Source organism: Diplotaxodon limnothrissa, linkage group LG4 (assembly GCF_057381915.1).
Source record: "Diplotaxodon limnothrissa isolate DT_005_m linkage group LG4, D_limnothrissa_male_GT1.1, whole genome shotgun sequence".
Taxonomy (NCBI): domain Eukaryota; kingdom Metazoa; phylum Chordata; class Actinopteri; order Cichliformes; family Cichlidae; genus Diplotaxodon; species Diplotaxodon limnothrissa.
Window position 1 is genome coordinate 9,224,706 of NC_140599.1, and position 25,701 is coordinate 9,250,406.

The 25,701-nt window shown below is 39.5% G+C and overlaps 1 protein-coding gene across 1 annotated transcript; it reads left to right on the forward strand.

Moving 5' to 3' along the window:
• The first annotated feature begins 480 nt into the window (after positions 1 to 480).
• Positions 481 to 25,489, forward strand: grb2b (growth factor receptor-bound protein 2b). Its single transcript, XM_085352080.1, has 6 exons — positions 481 to 624; positions 2,010 to 2,265; positions 18,724 to 18,821; positions 21,171 to 21,293; positions 21,852 to 22,020; positions 23,376 to 25,489. The coding sequence occupies exons 2-6, from the start codon at positions 2,188 to 2,190 to the stop codon at positions 23,559 to 23,561; spliced, it is 654 nt and encodes a 217-aa protein (XP_085208206.1). The 5' UTR covers positions 481 to 624; positions 2,010 to 2,187; the 3' UTR covers positions 23,562 to 25,489.
• Positions 25,490 to 25,701: the final 212 nt, after the last annotated feature.

Here is a 25,701-nt window from a genome sequence, read left to right on the forward strand (position 1 = left end):
AATTGCAGCTGAGTTTCTTTTCATCTTGGATTACATATTTTATTTCCTCTTTTTCTCTCCGTGTTATAGTTTGTTCTTCTTTTGAGGATTATGAAAACAGTTTGGTTCTGCCCATGCTGTGGTGTCACTGCCTCTTGGATAACCTTTCAGAGTGCCATTTTCACGTGATTAGCTGGTGTAATTGCTGACGTTAGGTTTAGTTAAGCCGGATTATTTCAAAGTTATCTTGGCTAAACTGATCTCAGTGCCTTAGTCACGTGGTACAAATAGGTGCTATTTAGCTGTTGATAAAAAAAAAGAAATTGAACGATTTAGAGTGAGTGAATCTTAACAACTAGTATGTCTCTGCGAAAATTAATTTTCCTTAACACTGAAAAAGACTAGCAGGGAGGAGCTTACGTACACGGAGGCAGATCCTCCCAGTTCTTTGGAAGGAAGCGGAAATGAGCGTCATAAACCTTATGCTAGTGGCTAGTTTTTTAGGCTTCTAGGACGGGTGTAAGCGACACCACACGTACCTTGCTGGTTGCCTCTAGAGGAAGCAGGGAGTGGATAATTACACGACAGAGTTTTGCTGTTTTTTTTTAAATACAGTGACACTATCGAAACGGAATATCTATAGTGGTGAGTTTTCAGTACGTGTTTTGTCAACTCAAAAGTTGTGTACTGTTTTATTTCATGACGCTGTTTTAGTGAAGTTCAGTAACGTTAGCTGGGCTAGCAGTAGCAATAACAGCTTGCGCTATGTTTAAAAAAAAAAAAAAAAGATGTTTTCTTCCTTTCCACATATGCTAGCGTTAAACTAGCGACTAGGCCTCGGGTGCTAAGAAACACCCCACACTTCTTTCAGACCAGCCACGAGCTTTAAGTGATGTCGATGTCAGATGGTCCGGTGCGGAAGAATTGAGGTTCGGGTTTGATAACCATACTGCATCGCAGTTATTGTTGTCCGACCGTTAGCCGGTATGCTAGCTGTAGCGTTCTAGAACAGTGGGCGCAGTCTGTTGGCTGGAACGGAATCGATTCACTCGAGCGCGACTAAAAGAAAAAAAAAAGAGGTATAAAACCATACTCTGTTGCTCTCCATGCCCTTTTTGAAATGAAAAAAAAATTCCATATAATTTTCACAATAATATGGGCGTGTGAGAAGGTTGTCATGTTTAAGGTTAGCTACAGTCTGCCTTTGGACTTCAAGCTTCCCTTTTTAATACTAAGCCTAATGCCACCTCTGACAGCGACGATGCCTTTTGTTCTTTTGTTTTCGGTAACGCTGACTAGCGATGAGTTGTTTGGCGTTTTGTTATTGTAAAAGACACAAACGAAAGCGAATGTAGTAACGTTTTGGACTTGATGATGCCGGTGACGGCAACTCGTTTTCTCTAGAAAAATATGTCATGTGTCGTTTGTTATTGCCTAATAGTTAAGTTCTCAAAAATAAAAAGGAAATGCAGATTTTCAAAAGAGGAAAAATGATTTCTCATCCGTTTGGTGTTCCTCTGTGGTCATCTGGTGGACTGTCAGGTTTAAAGGCCTTATTAGACGCACGGTTGTATTAGCGAAAGCCCATCAGGGCTGTACGGTAGCATATTAGCAGCAAACTAATTAGATAGCTTAACTTTATCTGTTTAACTAAATAGCCGTAGGTTTAGCCAGCGTATCACTGTCATCTCTACTTAAGTAACCACCGTCTTATCTTTGATCGGGCCAGGTGGTTGGTTGTCTGGAAGGTCTGTTGAAATTGACACTCGATAGAGTGAACTTTGTTCCCTTATCCTCTGATAATTTCTGGTTAGAGCTTTGCCACTGGTCATGAAATTGTGCTGTGTTTTGGAGGCTGTTCAGAAGTCAAATGGGAATAAAGTTGAATCGTATGTCCAGTATGCATTTTTAGTGAAAATTTAAAGACTAAAAATGCAATATAGACTATTTTAATTTTGCTTCGTGGGTTAACATTTGCCTGTTTAGTTATATTTGTTCACGTTGGGGTTTTTTGGTTTGTTTTTTTGCAGGTACCTTTCTGCCACCTTTATGTGAGGTCTCAAACCTAAGGGAACGGGTCATTGACTGGAGGAGAGACGCAGAGAAAGTATTTGATCACAGAAGCCTGGATACATTTTTTAGTTTTTTTTTTCTCTTCAGTCACTGAAACGGCTGCAGATAAGCAGTTTTACAGCAGCTATAAGGACCATGGAGGCCATTGCCAAATACGATTTCAAAGCTACTGCTGATGATGAGCTTAGTTTCAAACGTGGAGATGTCCTCAAGGTCAGTGACAAGTATTTGAGCATTAAATGTTAAGATTTGTCTGTTTTGCTCATAATTATGCAACTCTGTAAGGTGTATTCTTGCCCTAAGGTTTTGTTTTTATCCATTACTGGCACTGTTGAGTAAAAGTGCCAATAAAGCGAAATCTCGGCAGTAGTGGGCTATTATAGAAGGAAACAAAATCTAACACATCAGGTAGTTTGGGATGTAGCTCAATATCCAAAGTTCACCACTATCATGTGATTATATGCTTGGTATTTACATTTGATGGCATAACCTTTATGGTTAAATGTTTCTGCTATTTTTAAAATCATGAATTATTCAATTAAATGCATTTCTATAGCACCAAATCACAGCAACAGTTGCTTTAAGGCACTTTATATTGTAGGGTTAGAGCCCTCTAATGGTAGAGAAAACGCCTACAAAGAGACAATTATTGTAAATGGACATCATCAATGTGACTTTTGAGAAGTCACAATAAGAGATAAAAGCTGTAAAGGTTTCTTTTATGGACTAGTAATATAAACCTGTGGTCAAGTCTTCCTCATCACAGTAAATTGCTTTTGTGGGCAAGGTCTGCTTTGCTTTGTGATATAGGTGGAATGAAATTAGGGGCAATAACATGCAACATGCCAAATTTTGTAGTTTATTATTGGGGGTGGGGGTTGTTTTTGTTTGAGTTTTTTTTATTTATTTTTTTATTTTGTTGTTTTATCATTTAGTTTTACTTTGCAGTCAGCTTTGGCAGACAAGTTGACGGTTCTGTCAGGGGAATGGGTGCCGTTTCCCTGAAAAAGAGATTTGAGCAGAGTCTTGAAAAGACTTCTTATCACAGCAGGAGGGGAGAGGCCTAGAGGGAGAGAGAAAGTCAGATTAGGAAACACTGAGCTAAATATAAATTCTATTAAATTTGCATATGAGACGAGGAATTATTGAACTTTTTCACTAATTTCTACTGCCAGCTGTCTTGTCAAGAAATCTCAAGCTTTTCACCAGATGGATGAGTTCCATCCAAGAAATTAATAGGAAATGGGGTTTTTTCTTTCACTTTACACAATTAAATATTAAATACATGCATTAGTGACTGGGAAAGTCACGTACTTCTGTAAAAAACACTTAGAAAAATCGAACACATATGGCAACATTTTATTTTGGGGTTTTTGTTTTCTCTTCCTTTTTCTGTTGTAATTTTCGAACCTTAGATTTTACTTTTCCATTCCTCATAATGCATAAAATATGTTATTTATGTCTTTGAAGAATATAAAATGTCTGACTTTCGTGCCCACTAGGTATGCAGGTTTGAAATTTAAAGAAAACTATTCATGTTCTCATTCATTGTTCCACACTAGTTGATGACCATGGGGTACTATACTGTAAGTGCACTGCGATAAAGGCTACAGAAATAAACGTAATACAGTTTGTCTCAACAGAAAAGGACTGTAAAACGGGGAAAGAAAGTCAGGATGAATGTTGCCCCGAGCAGTGTCCATATTTCATCTGAATCATTTCTTGGCTGCTTTGCCCATAGGACCAATTGTTAATTTTTGTGGAATTGAATGTAAGAATTGGCATGATTTTTGTAGATTCCCCCCCCCCCCAGTTTCTTTCATCCTCTTTTATCAGTTTTTTTCCTCTTTTGTGACTCACCTCAGTAGTTGTGCATTAGTCTAAGCTTTAAATGTTTCCCCCTCAGGAAACTTGCGATAAAGGGGAACATACTCCTGTCATTCACTGAGTTACCCTCGCGCACACACGGAGGCAAGCTCCACTTTGATGTCTTACTTGCTTTGTTGAGCTTTAGTGAGCCCAGAATCTCAAAATGAGATTGACTACTGAAATGAGATTAATTGGCATTACCTCTGGGAATTTAAGTAATGATTGTATATAATCTTAAGTTATGTGACCTGTGGAGGAGCATGTCACTGAGCACATTTCTTTATTTCAGTGTGGACTGTGCTGAGTAAACTCTTTTGAAAGCGCTTTTTAAATGTTACATGGTTGTTTTGGAATGCTGTCCTCATCAAGATCGTTCCCATTAATTTGCCTAGTTTTCATTTGGAAAATATCTGATGCTTGTGTAACTTGGGCTGCAGTTGCTGCAAGCTCTTTTGTCAAACAAATTTAGCCAAATATACTAGCAGAATTTAGCTTAAGTGTCATGGTGAGCTGACATACTTACTACAGAAATTTGACAGAGCCACAACAGAACTGAGAAAAGAGCCTCAGAGAATCTGCACTGATTGCACTGCTGGAGCTCAACAAGACCTCCCTCTCTTACTGTGTCACAGTGTGAGAGGTGGGTGATCCGGTGCTTCATGTAGTGTTTGAACTTTTTTTTTTTTTTTTTTTCTTTCAACTGAGAACTGCCTTCTTGTTTACTTGACCTCACCACAGTCATCTCTGTAGCAGGGTTCTGGCTTCTTATGATGGGGGGATTTTTCAGGGTTGGGTTGTCTCATCGCTTTTGTCCTCACCATCTCTGCTGTAGTGTGAAAATAACTTCATCGTGCACTGTACCGCTTACTGAGATTTTTCAGAGTGATGGATGAGCCTCTCAATTGTCCAGGACCTGATGAGAGATTTACCACCTTCACACAGTCCATGTTGCTGCCTTGGCCTGGCCCTTGAAAGTTGGAATTTGAATGCCGCAGTCCTGGATGTTATCCAGTGGCAGGATGTTACCAACTGAGCATTTTAAAGGCTTTGTCTACTCATCCATCTTTATGCTGGTCCCTTGGATTTAGAGTGTCTGCAGCCTGAACTAACCTCTGTCGCAAAAAGGTGATTAGGTCGTCATACTGGTCTCTAGCTGTAATACTTTTGGCTTTTCACCCCATCCTCTTCTGTGTGTACCATGTGGGTGTTTTTAGGCAACAGAATTCCAATAGTCAGCTGAACGTTTTCCAAGGCCTCACCTGATAAGGAAGAGGCCTTGTCCTGCCACTGATTAACTCATTGAATTGTAGAGGCCGTCATCTTTGGCTTCTAGGTGTGGAGGCCACACCCCAGTCCATGTTTGGCCGAGTGTCAATTCAGGATATTTGTGTAGCACTCAGCAGGGTCACACTGGACACATTTTTGTGCTTTCACAAGCTTGATGTGGAGCAGCTGTCACACTGGACTGTGCAAATCCGGTTCATCAGCTCCAGCCTTAAAGCCTTGCTCCGGGTCAGTCTAACAGAAGTCTAATGGTAGTGGTCTCAGCTTGTGTCCTCAAATCTGTGTCCTCAAGAGCCTGCTGGACATTAACGATGTAACTATGTGGCTGCCGTTGATAACTGTCAGTTAAGCCTGTACTCGTGATTGAGCTAGTAATTAGTCTTAAAAAAAATTTCTGTTTTTGTTTTATGCAAGTGGCACAATGTTAAACCTGTAAGAGCAGGATGTTGTGCATATTGTCATTGTTTTTTAAGTGTAGGATAGTCCTAAGTCCTTGAAGATCAGCCTTTGCAGTCATAACTGACCAACCAGCCTTATGTCAGTCTGTAAACTATCTACTGTTTTGCATTAGCTACAGTCATTTTAGTGAAATGAAGATGCGCAAGTTGGTCTGTCTCTTTCTGACTACCTCACTCTGTTTGACTCAAGGCTGAGAGTAAAGATCAGTTTGATTACATAAGTTATTTAAACATTAATACCAAATTCCCGTCTTAATTGGTAACATTACGGTTAAAAAAAAGAAAGAGAGAGAGAAGGTCTAAACTGTTAAACACATTGATTTGCCTGATGCAACACAGCATACTTCATACATATAAAGAGAGCCTTTCTGAGGTGGACTATATTAGTTGGGGCTCCATTGCTTCCATCACCAGTGCTATCTGGCTGCTGATACTAATACTAAACAGCTTTGCTCTAAGGACAAAGGGTCCCACTCATGAGAGAGCAGCCCTGTGTTAAGGCTTTGCTTGTATGTAGCATCCTTAACTTTACACCATTTTCAGTATCACTCGGAGATGGTGGCCTCACGTTGGCGTTTTTAAACAGCGTCTCATCTAAGGAAACATTCTTAACCACAAATGTCAAAATAATCATCTAGTGGTGTATGAGCTCTGGGTGCAGTACCAGATATACTTGGAATAAAAAGCAGTAGTCTTTTACTGAATTGCCTGTTTGACTTAATGTTACTGGTAAATTCTAGTACTAGCTGCTATAACATTAATACACACCTAATATGATGGTGTTGCAGAGATGGTTTGCCTGTATTTTTACATTGTGGCCCTTTGGAAAACGAGTCTCAAAATCAGTTTTTGAATAAAACGACTTTTATCTTTATCAAATCAGCTTCAAAATATTTCCCAGCTTTTGTCCAGGCAGCATTTAGCCCAGTGTTGGGAATTGTTCCACTGGTTTTAAACGCACCTTTGGTGTGCAGGGCTAGTTTCAGTTGGTACAGTGTTTTGGGTTTTTTTTTGTTGTTGTTGTTTTGTTTTTTTTGGGGGGGGGATCCTATTGGTATTAGAATTGCATTTGGATCATAAGATGCTTTGGCCTGAACACCCACCACATGTGCTGACTTTTTAACTCAATTGGCACAATGGCTAATTTTCAAATCAGTATGTCAAATTAAAGTTTTCTAACTAGATGAAAGTTGTGATGAATGATGCCATACTACAGCAAAAAGAAGCTTATTCAGTTTTGTGTGTTGATGCAAATTTATTAGCAATGATTATTTTTCACTAGTGTGGTTTACTGTGGTCAGTCATACTACTTTGTTTTTTAATGCATAAACTGGCTGGCCCCTTGTTAGGCTATTTCTGTTTGCATTCTTGATACTGTTACAGCAACCCATTTAAGAATATCAATCACATTAAAAGGAGTCTTATCTTGCCCACTGTCACAAAGATATTTAGAAGTCATATTCTATTACTGTCAGCCAACTAGCGAGCACTGTGTTTAGCCCATCTGGTTCCCTATTCGGCTTCCGAGTAATTTGCAGCATGGAGTCATACACCAACATTGAGTTGTCTCATTTTTCTAGGTTAGTAAGTTGGGAAATAGAGTGACATAAGACATGGTCTACCCTTCCAGTGTTTCTTCACAGAACATTTGTTTTGCAGTTTCTTTGTTTTTTGTTGTATTTGTTATAAACAGAGTTTTCTTTTAAAGAAGCAACCTAAAATTAAATGCATTTTATAAACTACTGTCTATTAAAATTAAGGCTGTGACTCTTTATTCTTCTTATTTGCTCCTTATCAACAAATGGCAGACGAAGCTGTGACAACAACCTTCCTGTTTTAGCCTTGCAATTCATCGTTACAACTTCTCTTAATCTGACCGTACAGAGAGGTTAGTCGTTTAGACTTAAACCCATGCTTAGGTGTTTTCAGAAATTCATAATTCTCTGGCATGATTTTATGTGTAAAATGGCTCGCGGTACAAGTGTGCTGTGTGTGGGCCCATGACAAATTTGCATAGTGCAGACTAGCTTGGTCTCACAGTGTGATTTCCCATCATGCATAGACAAAAAAGGGGAAGATACCATATCTGGCAGCTTACTGTATTTCCAGCATTTTTGTGTCATTTTTAACTGTGGTTCTTGTCTCAGTTACAGATGTTGGTGTTCTTTACTTTTTCAACACACACACACACACACACGATTCTTTTTAGTCAGTTTTCTGTGTCAGAAATTACATCTAGAGGCAAAGCAGCATGCATGAGGAGGCTACAGTCAGATCTGGTCATTGCCCCCAGCACTGCACACTTGTTCTCATTTCTTCTGTAAATAAATAAATAAAGCTTGCCCATCCTCCTAGTTTGCAGAATTGTCTCCCATTAAAATATCCTTGAACTGCAACTGTAAAATATGCTCTGACAACACTTTAAATAACTAAATAAGTTTTAAATCTGTAGGCAAGAGTTCAAGTTATGCTACTCTGTCAGTATCACATTTCAGGCATTAATGAAATTGGATGTCTTGTATCTGCCAACAAAGGAGAGGACTAATATTTTGTTATGCTGAGAAATCAAATACAGAGTGTGCATTCAAAGACTTGTTGACACGTAGGGTTGATGATATATGCTGCAGTTTGAACTTCCTTTTGAAAGAAAGAAACTTTGTGAATACGACGAGTTAGTTTTGGCATTTGTCAGTGAACACTCCTCACCACATTTTCATATATTTCTGCTAGCTACATGAAGGTCTTCTCTAAATATGTTTAAGCTGTTGTTTACTCATAAGTTCTAAATTTTGGGTGTATTTAGATCACAACATTTGGTTTTGACGTAATCTGAATATTAAGGTGGTTTTCTATTCAAAGAACTGTATTATCACCACCCACCCACTTTGTCCTGGTGCCCCAAACCTATTTTAAATCATACTTGGCTCAGTCTGTGGTAAAGTTGTCTAGTCTGGCCTATTAGCATGTTCATGCATCTATATGATTTGTTAATACTAAAGCTTAGCTGTTTTCACATCCTGTTTGATGTGTCTTCCAACCCCCAGCAACTTCCTGTGTTTCCACAGCAAACTCCAGCAGCACAGTGTGCATGTATTACACTGTAACACTGAGTTTACAAAGAAAAGTACAGGCGTTGCCCTTTCTGACATAGATAAACCTAGGTGCTCACCATACTCACTGTAGAATTGTTGTCAAATTACTTGCCTGTGCTCTTTTTTTTCAAAAACTGCTCTATTAATACCCCTCTGTAACAACCTGTTCTTCTTTTGGGAGTTGCATAATAAAGGAAGATGGAGCGTTTAGCCAGTTACTTGACTGCTTTCTCACAGTCTCTGCTGCTTAATGACACCCTCGTCGCAAGTTAGGGAATTGATTTCCTTTTGTCCTCTTGACCACTAAATGGAGAAAAAAAATATATCAGTGCTATCTTTTAATGCTTGAATATTTTGAAATGATAAGTCTAACTTAAAAAACTGATGAGCTGTTGTAAGATTTCACAGGATCCAAATACTGCTATTTTTATTTTCCTTTCCATCATTGGGTTTAGGTTGGCCACGCTTTACTGTGTATTTCTTGGCCATCTTTGTAAACCAGTGCTGAATTTGACTATGACTAGCTTAAGGGTCAATAAATTCATGCTGTTTTAATAGAAATTTGACTTTTACACTGCCAGAGACTTGTAGGATCTCTGTGTCGTCTCGGAGACTGCATGTATTGAGATCAGATTTGTGCAGGAGCAGGCTATTTTCTGATTAAGTGTTGAATTTCTGTAGAGAATGATTGGATAAATATATTTATTTGCTTCTCTGCCTTTCTGTTCTTTGTTCAATTTCAAATGGTTCTCAATAATGTTATGTCGATTAAGTCAATTTATCATTAATGTTTCTTTAAAGTACAATTTGTAACTGGTGTCTGCAAAGCAAAAATCCCATTAGTGACATCAAAATATAATCTATGCGATGTAAAGTTATTTTATTCAAGGCATTCTAGAGGCTAAGGCTCAACCAATATTAAATTCTACAAGTCATTGGAAGAGCTAGGCGCATTACTGCATTCATGAATGACATAATGTTACAGTCAAAAAGGGTCAGTGGTCAGCTTGAGGGAGTCAACATTAGTTACCACTTTCCTCTTGTGACAGCACACATTTGTTTGGTGCCAATGGATAGCGATAAGGCTGGGGGGGGGGGGTTATATGAGCAAATATTGCCTAAGGTTAGTAATGGAGGAAAGTGTGTTTGAACTAGCCTTTTTCCTGTCCTGTTCCTTTGTCATTGTTCAGAGTCAATACACAACAGCAGGTCTGAACAGTTCACATACAGTTGACCCAGCGAGTGCACACTTTGAGCTGATGGCTGCCCAAATGACCATGGTGTACTTAGTCTCTTATGCCTGCAGCTAACACTTGAGTTGAAATCTGCTCTCTTGTATTGGCACTCTCCTTCCCTCTTCTCTGTGGCCTTGCTTGATAGTAACTTGTTAGTGCAATAAATTGTCTGTGCTAAGAGCCATCTGTAGACCATACGCAGCAGTCACACTTTCACAACTGATATTCAGCCACTTGACAAAGTATTTGGGACTGAGTAGACAACATGTAATGTGGCGACACGTGGCATTTGCTTTGTGATTGACAGCAGAAAGTAGGTTAGTGCAACTTCATTTTTTTTGGGTGGGGGGTGGATCATAAATGTAATACTATATCATTAAATGTAATTAATTGCACAGTAGTACACGGTTTATATGAAGCTGTCAAAAGTGGCTAATTAAAGTAAGTTGTTATAAAACTATTAAAGGGCAGACCTTTAAAGTAAACTGCACTGAAATTAAAATGGTTGATAGTGCAGGTGATGGACACTCATTCCGTTTTGTAGCTGTGAACTAAAAGTGCCCTTTATAAAGAGATAATAGTGTTGACCATGCTTACTTTAAATAGGTACTTCCTCCTTACACGTCTGCATTTGCTAAAAGAAATGTGCGTATAACCTAAAGATGTGGCCATCATAGACTCACATTAGCTCAGTCATTCAGTAATCAGCAAAGGCAATCTGTGTGGCTCATTAAATCAGTCTTCCAAAGTAGTAATGAAGCCAGCTCAAATCTCTTGACTGATTACTGATGTCACCCTCTCCACAAACGGAAAAGCCTTCATCAATACCCTTATCAGTCTATCCTAACAATACATAATATAATTGATCTTTTTTTCTCTCTGTATGCCCTCAACCATTTCAGTGGCACAGAAGGTGCAGGTTAGATGTTGTCGCAGATATTTCTGAACAACCCTTGGATGCAGCCTTCAGTGAATTCACAGGGTACCACATAAAAAAAGAACGTGTGCACTTTGCAGAAGAAAACATAGCCTCTCTGCTCTGAAAAAGAAATGGCCTCATTTTATGTGATTTGCCCTTGAGGACTTTTCCTAAGCTGATCACAAGGAGTGTGAATCTTCAAAGTGCTCTCTCTCCCTCTCCGTCTCTTTCTTGCTAGCTAGCTATTTTGCTCTCTTGGTCTCTCTTGTCACACTGTTTTGTTTTTTTTTCTCTTGTTTTTCCTCTCTCTGCCTGATCCTGCGCCTTTCCTTTCCTTTTTTTTTTTTCTTCTCACTAGTCATTCCCTCTGAGTGTTAAGTTAGAGCTGTAATTAGGTCTCGCTATTTCTCATCTTCACATCACTCCCTGATGATGCACCATAAAGACACTGACAGCTGTATTTAAACCAAAAAGTTATAATTTATTCTCTTTCTGTCCTCCACCCCCTTTTGGGTGTCCTCAGCTTTTGTTCCCACTGTGCATAGCATAGGAGATGGCCCACAAAAATTGATATGGCCATGGTGACCTGTATTCACTGGCACAACAAAAAAGTCACCTTGGACTGCAACTAGCCTAATCTTGTTGCTTCAAGTGCAACAGTTGTTATTAATAGATACAATTGTCTAAACTGTCACGTCTGTTTACTGCACAACAGATCTGTGGTTTTTACGCTCCATCCATTAGAAGGAAGAGTGCACTGAGAATTAAACCTGGTATAAATAGCATCTTGGTGTGAAAGAGCTTTCCTTCTCTACTTTTTATATGTGTATGTATAATAAAATCAGCTTAATCATAACAGGGTCCTTTCTAGTGATTTTAAAAAGATTGACTGTTCTGTATGGTTTTCTCCATTATTGACAGTTATATCCTAGATGCATTATTCCAGAAATGATAAAGATTTTTCTTTTTCTTCATTACCTTTTACACAATGCGTCCATCTTTAACTTTGTTTCTGTTTCTTTCCCAACGAATACTAGTTTGGTACAATGAAAACAATGTTGTTTTCAGTCCATGTAAACTGGTTATTCCCCATGTGCCAGTAAAAGCACTTTGAGAACATATCAGGATTCAGTTTATTTCTGGTTAGATGTGTAATGAGTGTTTGAAAGCACGTTTTCTGCCCTGTAATCTTTGCTCCACATTTGGTAGTGACCTAGAGCATTGTTTTAATTAAAATAGTGTTTCAAGCCTTGTTTATTAGAATCTAATGTAATCTGTGTCTTTTTGCATCAGGGGCACACTCATTGCCTTCCTGGCTCTTGCCTGCCCTGCTCTAAGTCTACTACCTCCCTGCTGGGAGCAAAAGAGGTCAAACTCATTCTGAGCTCCCTCCCCCCCCCCCCCCCCCCCCCCCCCCCCTCCCCTTAACGTCTCTAAATCTGCTGAAGTTTTAATTCTGTCGCTCCATCGGTCTCAAAGTACTGTTATCTCTCTTTTGAAAACAGATGTAGGGTATCTGGTCGGTGATGCATTAGTGTGGAGATTCTAAAGACTATCTCAGGATCCTGTGCACAGTCTTTAATTTGGCACACACACTATCAATCTATTATGCATACCCTAATAATACACTCAAAGGGCTTCTGCTTTTCCTGACCTTTTCAGTTTTGTCTGCACACTTATATCTATAGAGTCTGCCATGTTGGTTTGAAATGAGCTTAGTTTGTTCATGAATCCAATCAATTACCCATTATTAAGATGATGATGATGATATTATTATTAATATTATGTCTTATAAACTTCAGGAAATGATCTTCTTCTTCAAATGGGTTGCTTTAAAAAATAATAATAATAATAATTAAAAAAAATATGTAGGCTCTTAGCTTTGGTTCAGAGTCTTCTTACCCGTGACTTACAGTGAATTTGCTTATTAAAACTGTATACTATTCTTGTAACTGCTAATTTTCTGTCGTCTGATTAGATAACCGAGCAATATTTGAAGTATGCCAAGGTTATCCTGTGCCGTGCAGTCAGAAAACAGATGAGTCTCTATCAGGTCCATTAGAACCAATGGCAGATCCATTAGTCTTTGGCCTGTGAGGGTCAGATGAAGCTTTAGCGTGTCTGTGTTTCTGTCTGGGCCCCTCTCTGACCTGCTGCACATTGAGATTAACCCGCAGTCCAAGGTAATCCCTGCTGCTGATTTATTGCAATCCTGTGTGGACTTTGCAGACATGTGCTTTATTTAGCAAATTGTTTTTTTTTTCTGCAGCAGCTGTGTGTATCCCAGTGTACCTCACTTTCTCGTTTTAACCAGTATTTGTTTATATGACCATTTCCACTCATGCTATCGTAATTGTGGATGTGTCTTCTCTTCTTTCATAAGTACATTTTGTAGCTTAAAGCTTGGGATTTAAGGTAATCTCCATGCAATCGTTACATATACTCCATATCAAATACTGACAATAATGAACAGATGACTCTATTGTTGTATAGGCCCTCTGATAGACAGTCATAGCAGCTTTTGGTTAACAGTTTTCTCTCTCAATGTAACAACATAACAGAAGAATTTAGTACCTAATTTCTGAAGTTTTCATTAGGGATGTTTGGATTTATCAGTCGGAATTTGCCTATAAGGCGCCTGTTGGCCTATCAGCAAATAAGATGACGTTCACTGATGGCAATGCCTGATGGGTGTGTGTCCCATCGACTTTACTGTCTTTATGTTGTGGCTCGAGTTTAATATTTTTAATTTGTAGTGTTGAATTTGCCCAGATAGTGTGGTGAAGAGGTGAAAGACTTTTAAACATTCAAGTGTAATTTACATGTTATATTTCGTTTTCCATTTTTATGGTTTCTGTCATTTCCCCTTTTGTACATTATGTTTGTTTTTTTTTTTAATCATTGGCAGCTGCAGGGCAGATTATTTTTAAAACATCAGCTCTTTTTAGTTATGCATAAGTGAAGAAATCCTGTTATGTGGCATCATTTTCTGTACATTAGTCTAAATACGCGTCCTCTGTAAAGATGACTGGGCTCTGAAGATAAAGGGCATTGAAACACAGCAAGCCTCATTATGACATGGATTTATTCACTGTATTGTACATTTTATTTTATACACACATGCTAAATTAATAGTTGAGGACTGCCATGACATTTATGCATCTATAGTGTGCACTAAATTTGTGGGTGGAAGTTGTATATTATTTTAGAGTGTGTGATGGAAAGAGCTGGGGGAGGAGGGAGTCTATAGCGGCAGCTGTGGAGGAGATAATCCTCTGCCTGCGTCTCAAATAGAAACTCATACAACTATTGTGGTTCAATCGGATTACAAAGGAAAAAAAAATCTTCAGAGAAGGGGAGGGAATGTGTATCATCCACAGAAATGCAATGGCACAATACTTGCTCAGCTTGGACAGGAAAAAAGCACAGTCAGACAGAATGCTGTGGTTGTCTCCTCTATGGTTTCAAAAAAAACTGCCAACCTTGCAAATATTTTATTTCTGCTTTTCCTCGTGGACTGCCATTCTTTCAGTTTTGAAAGCCAACCCAGAAGCATTCAAATGGAAACCACTAATAAATAGTTTTTTGACCATGTTAGTTCCCTCTTTAAACATTCACCATGGTAACTTTGTGGCTGGAGGTCCTATAATTTTAACAAAGTAGAGCACATCTTCAGGTTACGTGAGATGATTTTACTTCCTTGCTTATTAAAAAGTTTAAAAGCTTCTCAGACTGTTTTTCTATGACTCGGGGACATGCTGCTTGAACACTGGAGATAATTTTAATTGTTTTTAAGATTTGAATGCATTTTTAACTGTTACCTGTTAACTATTTTCTCACAGGTATAAGAAAAAACTAAAGCATACAGTATAATGCAGCAACCTCAGTGCTCTGTTATTAACTTTAGTCATGGACTAAGTTTGAGTTCAGGAGGCCTAATGGCATATTGTGGCGTCTAGCAGACAGTCAGTCTCTACAGTGATAGAAAAGAGACATGATTCACAAGTGACAAACTTTAATTCCGGTAAATATATTTGTAACCTACTCTACACTTTACTGTATTTGATTGTGAAGGGGCTCCATTGTTTCTAATGTCTGAATCTAATGTGATCTTGTCACCTAGCTGAAAATGAAATGTAAAATGCCATTTCAAGTTTCATTTTCAGTTGCACATTCAGTCTCCTTTGCTCATATCAATCTACATGCAACAATTAATCGAGCTGAGAACGTTTTTTTCCTTGAGGGGGGTCAAAGTGGAGGGTGACTTGAACAGCACGACTGATGCTGCTTTGGGTTGAAGGGTGCTTCAGCAGAGTGCCTGCTTGCCAACAAGTGGGCTTGAGCCTGGGTCATGAAGATGAATCATTGCCTTTCTTACTTGTTGGCAACTCTTCATCCTACACTAGAGTACAAGAGCACATTTTGTACTCCTACAGTATTTGTTGCTTTAATGTTTGTTTTTAGTAGATGGGAAGAAGACAACTAAGATTTCTTGCCACCTCTACCTCATACGCAGCACTGCTGAAACCACAGGGTGCACACTGTATGCTCATTTCTTGGATGAGTTCTACTTCATCATACATAGATCAGGCAAATCAGTCACTCGCGCCATCACATGTTGCTCATGATTGTGCGCCCAGGGCGCTGTTTCTGTCTCAAAATGATCCACCCTGTGAGTCAACAATTTATGCGACCATGTACAGTATATGGAGTGTGTGTATTACAAAACTGACTTGGCGTTCCCAATATCTCAAAGATATCGTGGGTAATAATCAGTCTTTGCTTTTGACTTTTTCATTAAATCTTCTCTTACTGACTGTGTTTCAGTTGAGCATGGCCTGGCTGTTAGTGATACAGTTAATGGTTTGATTTCTGCATATTAGTCTGCTAGTGTTGCTCTACAAATTTCTGCCAGTTGATCCAATAGTCTGGGCCATGCAGTAACTTGTGATCAATTATTTAGGAAGCATGAATGTGTGCTCCCCAGATCTGCTCCGTTGATTTGACGCCCACCCTCACTTCTTTTCATTGCTATCATAAAGTTTTGTGATTCAGGAAAAACTTTCCCTACCATAAAATGTACTGGGATATTGTTCTCGGATTTAGTCTTACATTTATGATCTGAATTTTTCTGTAGACCTAGGATGACCTGGAAAAACTTGTATTAGAAGCTATAAAATCTCATACAGCCTACCACCAGATTAAACACCTTTTTGTCTTGTCTTGTTATGCTCCACTTGCAGTAACTATTCAGCTTTGTGTTTGCAGAGAACTGAATGATGCCACACAGTATTAGTCTGGGTAGTCTGTCTTTCTAAAGGCTTGTTCTTAAAAGGCCAGTTTTGTGTGCTTGCATCCATCCCAGAGGCTAAGGCCCTTTGACTTGTGTAGCTCTGACAGTGCTACATTCACTAGGGAAAACACAGTCACTCTTTCTTGTACTTCATTGTACTACAGTTCTCCCTGTATCCACTGTTGCACATGCGAATATGGACACATCTACCTTCCCACACTTCATTGCATTTTCTTTTTTCCCCTCACTCTCTAAAGCCGCTCCCTCATTGAGTAATGCTGGTCTTGTGCAGGGTTAGCAGCTGGGGAGTTGAGGGACAGCTGGCATTCTGCAGGCAAATAGACCCACATCACTCACTGGGCCAACAAGACAGCTGTCTGGGGATGGGCAAAGGGTAAATTGTGAATTTAAGTGGAGGGGAGGGGGGCCAGCAAAGTGGGAAAATGTGACTATAATAGAGGGGCACGTTGATGTGTGATGCTGCATTAGGGATGGGGTGCATACTCTAGCTAAAAATATTTTCTCCAAATTATGCAAAGAAAGTCTGATCCAAGATGGTGGGGGGATTTTAGCAGACGTTACTCGCTCAGAACTGAACAGTCCTTCAACTCAGATTTCTGACTGGATGACAGAGTGGAGCTTAATGCCAGTACTGCTTTACTTAAAAGCTTCTTAAAGAATCAAACAAATGACAGCTTGGTTGTGTAACATGTGTGTCACATATTTATTTCATTTCAGGCTTTATACACTGCTGGTGCTGGGCATAAGTCATTCTTGGATAGGATTTGAATCCTTTTTGTGTTGTCATTCACATAAAAGCTATGTGACTGTAAGCTAGAGCTTAGTTTCCTTCAAATCTACATGTCAAGATGCTGCTTGAAAGCATAAACATGTTACCAATGTTATGTAATGCATAATTAACTTTAAGGAGGGATGTAGTGTAATTCTTCAACTTATATATTTGAAGCTAAATTATCAGCGAAGGCTTTTCCACAAGGATATGGAGACCCAACTATTGGGGTCTATTTTACAGGGCATCTGATGCTCAGTATTTTATGCTATTCACAGATCTCTATAATTGTCGGTTTCAGTCAAGTGGTGAGTGGTAAAGAAGGTTTGGTAGGGGAGCATCAAAATTCTTAGCTTTAAAATAAGTTTTCCTCTTTGTGTCAGGGAAACAAAGAATCCCTTTTCAAATTTCTCAGCTCTTCATCCCACAGTTGACCATTTAGCGAGGGCAGAATTATGCAACATGCCAGATAAATATCTGCCACTGATATCTCGGAATGGCATCTTATCTGCTGATATGCCGATCTCAGTCAACATGCTATTATTGGCCAGTACTCATATTTGGCTGCAACACTGAGATTTAAAGTTCTTGAGCATTCCTTATTTACATCTCCCTTCTCTGAGAGTAATTTTTGTTCCTGCCTGCTGTTGTTTAGAATGGCACAGATGTGAGTGCGATGATCTCAGAGTAACACGTTGTGCTGCTGAGAATGGAGTACAAACACAGTTAGGCAACGTAACACAGGGGATCGTTCAGTAGCATTCTATAGCGTGCTCCTCACACACACATCATGGAGACAGATTCTGCCCACAGAAATCAGGGTTACAAACCGAAAAAACTTGTGTTAAAAGCCACACTATCGTTGCGCAATTGTCAACATGCTGTCACAGGTATTTTCTGAAGTAGCTTCTGAAAATTAGGATGTTCTCTGTCTTTGCAGTTAGATTTGTCATCAGTTATGTTCCTAATATTTGTGAAACACCTACAACCCCTCCTCCCTACTCGGCAGGAAACTTTTTCTCATCTGAGCACATTTAAAGCATGTCAGGGCGAGCATGATGCAGTCATTATCTACCATTATACTCCCATCGCACTGAATCGGAGACAAGAAATATATGAAACTTCTGGTAGGCTCTGTAATTGACTAATAATAATAATAATAATGGATCAAGTGACGTGACATTCATTTAGATTAAGATTTGGGGTTAACATTGGGAAATGCCCAAATACTATTTTTTGGTTGTTGTTGTTGTTTGTTTTGTTTTTTTCCCCTCTTCTCTTGCATGACCTCCCTCACACGCATTCATTTAGAGGCACATTAAATTGTGACACACATGGTTGAACCACAAGCCCAGCACACCTGCACTGTGGTTCTGTCTTGTCAGACTTGAATGGCCTCACAGCTGTCTTGTGTCTCTCTGATATTACTGGCTTGTTAGTTTCTATAGCTTTAAAGTTTAGGACACATTTATTGTTCTTTTGCCAGCTTAAATCTATGGTTGAAGCTACATTTGATTTAAGCTGCAGGCTGCTTTTGCCTCAGTGTTTTTGTACTTTGCTAATATTTACCAAAAGCTTCTCTAGTATGCAGTACAATCACCACCTTGACATAACAGGAAATTAAACCAGTTGCCGTAAGGCTCAATTTATGTTTGCTTTTCATTTGTTGACATTTTAACTTGAATGACCTCTCTGTTTTGTTTTGGGGTTTCTTTTCTTTTCCAACACCAGGTATTAAATGAAGAGTGTGATCAAAACTGGTACAAGGCAGAGCAGGATGGAAGAGAAGGCTTCATCCCCAAGAATTACATACAGATGAAACCCCATCCGTAAGTATTGTCACTTATGCATCTGTACTCTTTCATAGCAAATCATTAAATTGGACATATTAACTGATTTTTGAAGCGTGAACAGGGGAGCTTTTGTTCAGTGATATGCGCAACCTGAGCAGACTTGACCGAGTGTGAGGGTAAGAGAGAGCCCTTGAGATCACTCCTGGCTTGATCCTCAAGAGGACAATTACCTCTGGACCTGTGCTTAGTGCCAAATTAGCTCTCTCTTTATTAACGTGCTCAAGGCCTCTTACAGTTAATTGAATATTGACCTACTGCAGCATTGCTATCAGATGTGCCTTTCAAAGGAGATCTTATTGATCAGCCTTTTCTTTAGTGTGCGTTTGCCTATCATTTGTACAGATTTAACAACAATACTAAAGTGTTTGCAGAATTTTATTATTGTTATGGGGAATCGATTTTCAGCTGGGCTTCATGCATCATCTGTAGTACTTCAGTCCGTCAACAATACTTATAATTGTATGATGGTTCTCAACAGTGTGGCTTTTTTTCCTGTTTAAAAACATGTTTCCTTATCTGCTTCATAATGAGCATGCTGTGAGCAGATATTGTGCAGGCCCTCTCAGACACAGTTAATCTGCTGCCATCTGAACCTAAAAACTGCTGAATTTGTTCCCCAGTTGCTTTCCTTAAATGGCAACATGACAAGCTTACTAAGTTGTACATACTTCTCACTTTCAACTCTGCACAAGTCAATGTTCACTGAGAAAGACAGCCAGGTTGTATATTTACTGTAATGTTTACAGATGGAACTATTCAATACTGTAGTGAAGTAGAAATGGTAGTGACAGCACTGATATCGAGTTTTCTTTGTTTTGAAAATAAAGAGCCAAAGCACCAGGCACTCGCACTCCCCAACAGAACTGCACACACAGCTGTGCTGTACAGCAGTTCGCAGAAGAGCATTTCTGTTTCTCTTACCAGTAGTAATGATGTTTTGTGGGTTATCCGTGCGGTTATGTAATAAGAACACAAATGGTTTCAATAATTCCCTCTCACAGAGGTGAACGTGTTTCTGATGCCAGTACTTCTGTTTTCTTGGCTCCAGTAATTGCTCTGCTATTACTTTTATCAAATAGGGAAAGGGACTCTGCACAGGTGCACTGTCCTGCCAAGCCTGATACAAAGCAGATTAAGAGTTGGCCATTACATTATTGATCTTCACCGATGTGTAAAGGAGCCAAGATTTCGTCTTTGGGCTGGCTATACTTTTTAATTATTTACACAAGTAAAAAGCCTTCACTTGCTTTGTCTCCCATTTTTCTCTTCCTCTCTCTGCCAGTCTTTATAAATCTCACTCACTGTGATATATTAAGCTGCTTTCACTCACAACAGAAGCACTGCAGCGCTGAACGTTTCTCAGCCTGTCCCACTCAGTCAACCTGGACCCTAAACACACTTAACCCTGCAAGCTTGTTAGTACAGAATCTGTGTAGGGCTAGATAAGCTAGTAGTCTAATAAATTTGCATAGAACACAGTAGTGGGCAGTAAGTGCTGTACCCAGCTTCTCTAACCAAACATTATTTTCACTAGTAAACAGATTTAACGATTGGTAAATGGTAAACAGATTTGCTATATTTTAGAAATGACTACTGAAAATAATTATCCCAGCATTGTCCTGTGTTCAAGTGTGTAAAAAGAAAAAAAGAGTGCACTTTAAAATCTAATAAACACATCTCAAAACCTCAGATTGAGTCACTCATTTCTAAGCCAATGTGAGAGTTGAGGTCAAGCTGTGTTTTCATTGCTCTTCATGTGTGGTTTTTAGAAAGATTACGAAAGTCTACGAGACCCTTTTATCATTAACAGAACCTATTTAATTTTAATATGGAGATCACTTTCCTTTCTTGAAGATAGGACTGACAAGTGCTCGTAACATTCCCCTTACTTCAGTTGTGTATTCGTAAAACACCGCTTTTGGCTTGGTAGATGCAAAAGTCAAGTGAGGTTGCGCAATATTACTGTAAAAGGTTATCAGATAAGGTTTTAAAAGGGACCTACAATACAGATTTATAAATAACTTTCTATAAATAACGGTGTGTGTTAAACCTAAGCTTGCAGAAACATGTTTTTTAGTCATTTCTTAAAAGGAAAGACTTGTGTAGCCAAATTCCACAGACTGGGTTCAAAGTGACTCAGTAGGATGTTGTTTATGGTAAAAACAAAGTAAAAGTTGCTTTTTTTGTTATTTGTTTGTTTTCTATGGATGTAGTCTCAGTCATATGTTGTTCCTTGTATAACTGGGCTCGAAGCCTGCCACCTTTGGGAGAGCTTGGTGTTTTGTATCATCGGTCATGTGACACTGAGTCCTCTCTGCTCTCCAGGTGGTTCTTTGGGAAGATTCCCCGTGCCAAAGCAGAGGAGATGCTAAACAAACAGAGGCATGATGGCGCTTTCCTCATCAGAGAGAGCGAGAGTGCACCGGGGGATTTCTCTCTGTCTGTGAAGTGAGTATCACATAGAAACAACTAGTATCACACTTGGTTATCTATAAATACAGTTTACTATTATCATTATATCAGCACATGGTTTCCTGACATTTGATCAGGTTCCTAAGTTTCCATATTTGGCATGTTTGAGTCATCAACAAAGCCACTTCCTTATTCTGGTGAAGTCTCAGTGATGCCCTCCAGTGGCCAGTGTTTGCCATGTTGGACCGGAGCCTTCAGTGTTCTTAACTTTACAGCCGACACACACACACATTTCCTCTTGTCTGTCTTTGTTCATTCTGTCCTTCTGGAAAGAACAGTAGGCGACATGTAAAGTTTGATGCCAAGATATGGATCTTAATTACTGTCTGAACTGTTCTGATTCCAGTTAGTTGCTTTGGAACAAATGCCAATCTGTTACCAGCATGTTGATTCATTTGACTAATACTTACAAGGCTGTCAGACATCCCTATTTGATAAGTGGTGGTTTGTATGTGTAATTTGCACTGCCTTCAGGGCATCTAGGTACTTCTGTCAGAAGTTGTCGCTTACTGTCCCCTCTGTGACCTTCTCTAGGTTTGGAAATGATGTCCAGCACTTCAAGGTTCTTCGTGACGGAGCTGGGAAGTATTTCCTATGGGTGGTGAAGTTTAACTCCCTCAATGACTTGGTGGAATACCACCGCTTGAACTCAGTCTCCCGCAATCAGCAGATCTTTCTTCGAGATATAGAGCAGGTCCCCCAGGTAAGACATGACACGCACATAGCGAAATGAGCTGTGGGTTGGAAGTCTTTTTCTTCTCTCCCCCCCCCCCCCCCCCCCCCCAAAAAAAAAGAAAACGCTAAAAAAAAACACGCGGTGCAGTGTCTTTGACAGACTACTGTACGTAGATTTTTCTAGACACAGACATGCGTTTAGCATCTTAGTATTCGGATTTAAAAGGACCGCACATGAGGGCAGAACCATTAAGACCAATATGTAGTTGTGCACTTTTCATTTTCACTTGCACATCATGCAGTGCACATGTGTGAGTGGAGGTAGTTGCTTTGATTTCTGACTGTTTAAAGGTATATGAGTAAAACTGAAATGTTATGTTGAAGCAGAATGGAAAACTGTCCCTCAAATTTGTATGTGCGTATTCTGAGGACATGTTTTTGCTTAGATCATTTGCATTAATATTTTGGAGATGAGTAATGCAGATGCACGATTTGCCTGATCACACTGTGTTATGTTGTTCTTTCACTGGAGAATATGTACAAACACAGCTGTCAGTGTTGTGGCAGAAGGTTGATTAAAAATGTCCACAGGTGACCTGCTGTCCTGGATTCCAAATTGGTTATGAACAAGGTTTAGAAAAGAGCAGCTGATTATTTGAGAATTGCAGTTGCATTTTCAGCTAGAGGAGATTATACTCTTCTGAAGCTATTAAAGAACTCTTGGCTAATGTGTCAGTATAAAAACCATAGATGGCAGCCAGACGTCAGATGAAAATCTAGCAACTATTTCTGTAACACGTGATCTCTTCTCTGACAACCCTGCATGTTAACGTGCAGCTGTGTTTGGACGCTCGGATTGAATCTTGATGTCACCTTGAACTAGCAGTAGTGGTTTTGTAGTGGTGTTAGATGCGGTAAAGCTGCAGACTGAGGGACATGTTGCAGGGTTAGTTGCACAGAGGATGAAGAGGAAACATGAGTCAAACTTAAAAAGATGAGAAGAAGTTGCAGGTAAACCAGAGGAAGAGAGAGACTGACAGAGAGTCAAGTGTATCTGTGGGTGTCAGAGGCAGGTAGTGGGAGAGGACATAGTGAGGTAGCAAGTGTGTGTGAGCAAAAGCTGCAGACTGCAGAGGTTTCATAAAGATCACAAAGCAGAAAATGAAATGAAGGAAACTGCCGATTTTTGAAGCTTCACAGAATTGATTTAATTCGTTGTAGTCATGGATATTGTCTGTTATTGTGGCGTTAGGCTGTAGGGTGCTCAGAACATGAATTTTGTCTCGTTTACAGTTGAGTCGGTGTGGATTCCAGTGTTTTTCTTTAGTTTCATTGCATCCCCGTTGCTGCAGTTTTGCTAACCATCATCTTTCGATCCCGCAGAATCCCACATATGTGCAGGCGCTCTTCGACTTTGACCCCCAGGAGGAAGGCGAGTTGGGTTTCCGACGCGGCGACTTCATTCAAGTCCTGGACAACTCTGACCCCAACTGGTGGAAAGGAGGCTGCCACGGCCAAACGGGCATGTTCCCTCGCAACTACGTCACGCCTGTCAGTCAGAACATGTAAACAGTCAGACCATGTAAACAACAACAACCACCACAACAGCAACCATCACCACCACCACCATCATCATCGTTTTTGATCTCATCTGAACCCCACCCTTCCCAAACCCAACCCCCTTCCCACCTCTCTCTCGGCCATCCCACGATAATGGGAGCAAAGAGAACGCAAACAACTGAAAGACAGAGAATAAAAATGACAGGAGCAACGCTGTCGTGGGCGACGCTGTGTGGGTGACAGCTGAGCAAAAAAATCAACTTTTATATGTGCTGAGAATGTTCACAGTGAACGCCTCAGCGAGGACCGAACTGTCTTTGAGGGAAATCTAGATGCAGCATACATTAGCGTCCTGCTTCAACCGTGAAGATAACCAAATGATTCAACCGCTCCCACAGCTGCTTCTGTCTCCTCCTTAACTTCCTAACAGTCTGCCTTTCTTTTGTTCTGCTTTCTTTGCCACTTTTTGTTTTAATCAACTGAACGAAGAGCCTACTGATGAATCCTAACTCTGTTTTAAAGAAAAGAAAATACATAAAAATATATAAAATTTAAAAAAAAAAGAAGAAGAAACTGTTTTAGAAATGTACAAAAAGAAGAGGAAAAGATGATTGCATCAACAATACATAAAGTCTCCATGTTTAAGATCATTGGCAGAGAATTGTACATCAGCCTCAGGCTGCATAAATAAATCAATTATAGAGAGAAGTCATTTTTTTAAGAATATATATTATATATTTGTATGTGTTTGTCTGTTTTACCTCTCATCACAAATTGTTTGGGGTTTTTTTCCATTTGTAAATTATGTTCAATCTTCTGTCAGTCTGAATAAGACCTAGTAGCTCTAGAATGTGATGAATTGTCAATTTTGTTTCGTTTTTTTTTAACCTTTACATTATCTGAGGGCTCTCAGATAAAACCACATGACATTTAAAGGGTCACAAGTTCCATTTGAAAAATGTTTTTGTCTGTAACGCAGAGAAAGTAAAGTCGATTCTCTGAAGAAGTCCTGTCAGGAAGCTAATGTTGACCAGCATAGCAGAGCCATGAATGCTGCAAGAGCTGTCACACAGAGCCCTGTACATAAAGGTCAGCAACCTTTCCGAAAGCCAATATATTTATTGCAGCCATTTTTCTTTTTTACCAGGGCAGTGAATGTAGCTGACCGAGTCTATAGACACAAACATGAGGGAAGCTAGGTCGGAGAACTGAATTTCACAACCACGCAAGGGATTTTAAGACTTGTAGAGAGGGGAAAAAAACAGCAAAAATAAAAAGAAATTAGTGTTTATTTGTGAAGAGACTGGTGAATGAGGATATGTGGAGGCAGTTAACACATTCAAACACATTCATTTCATGCATGCATATGCAGACACTCTCCTCCTTGTAATACATGCACGTAGCGTAGAGGCTGAGTTCGGATAATCACGTTGTGTAATAATCACCAGTGTAGATCTGCAGCTGGCACAGATCAGCAGTTCAGAAACCTGAGATTGTCTTTTCTGCTTCAATTTGAGAGATCATCTGTAAACGATGTAAAAGATTTTGTTTTGGTCTTTTGTTTGTTTTCTTCGTTCAAAGTTGTGCTGCAGTAAGCACGGTGTTGTCATTTTAATTTCATGTCTGGTCCTGTGTGCGTGTGTGCGTGCATGTTTACCGTGTTTGTATAACTGGTTTCTGTTTTCTTGTTCTCTGGATAGTGCCTTTCTCTCTGGTGTTTCAGTGTCTCCGACCTGCTATTTTGAGCCCCCAACCCCCTCCTGCCCCACCCTCTCTTTTTGGGGCCTGCCAGTCCTGCAGCGAGACAGTGTACATAATCCAAGATGTCCCATTCAGCAACACCCTTCCTCCACCTTCCTCCCGCATCAACCCACCTTCACCTTTCCCCTCACAAACATGGAACTCTTCTTATTTAAGTGTCTCTGCTTGTCTTACCTAATCATGTTGTTTTGGTTTTTGCCTTTTTTTTTTTTTTTTCTTTTTTTTTTTCCTTTTTCAATTTGCATTTTTTTTGTTTTTTGTTTTTGTTTTCAATTAATAAAATGCAATTATTAAAAAATGCAAAATTTTTGTAGTGTGTTCTTCTGTATTTGAAATTCCACAGGAACACAAGTTGTTGTTGTTGCCTCAGAAATTCACTCAAGTATAG

What these genes read in the sequence shown, in the direction of transcription:
- grb2b (XM_085352080.1), top strand. Translation starts at nt 2,188, where the DNA reads ATGGAGGCCATTGCCAAATACGATTTCAAAGCTACTGCTGATGATGAG. An exon ending in ATACAGATGAAACCCCATCC is followed by an intron (nt 18,822 to 21,170) that starts GTAAGTATTGTC and finishes TCTGCTCTCCAG; the next exon opens with GTGGTTCTTTGGGAAGATTC. An exon ending in ATATAGAGCAGGTCCCCCAG is followed by an intron (nt 22,021 to 23,375) that starts GTAAGACATGAC and finishes TCGATCCCGCAG; the next exon opens with AATCCCACATATGTGCAGGC.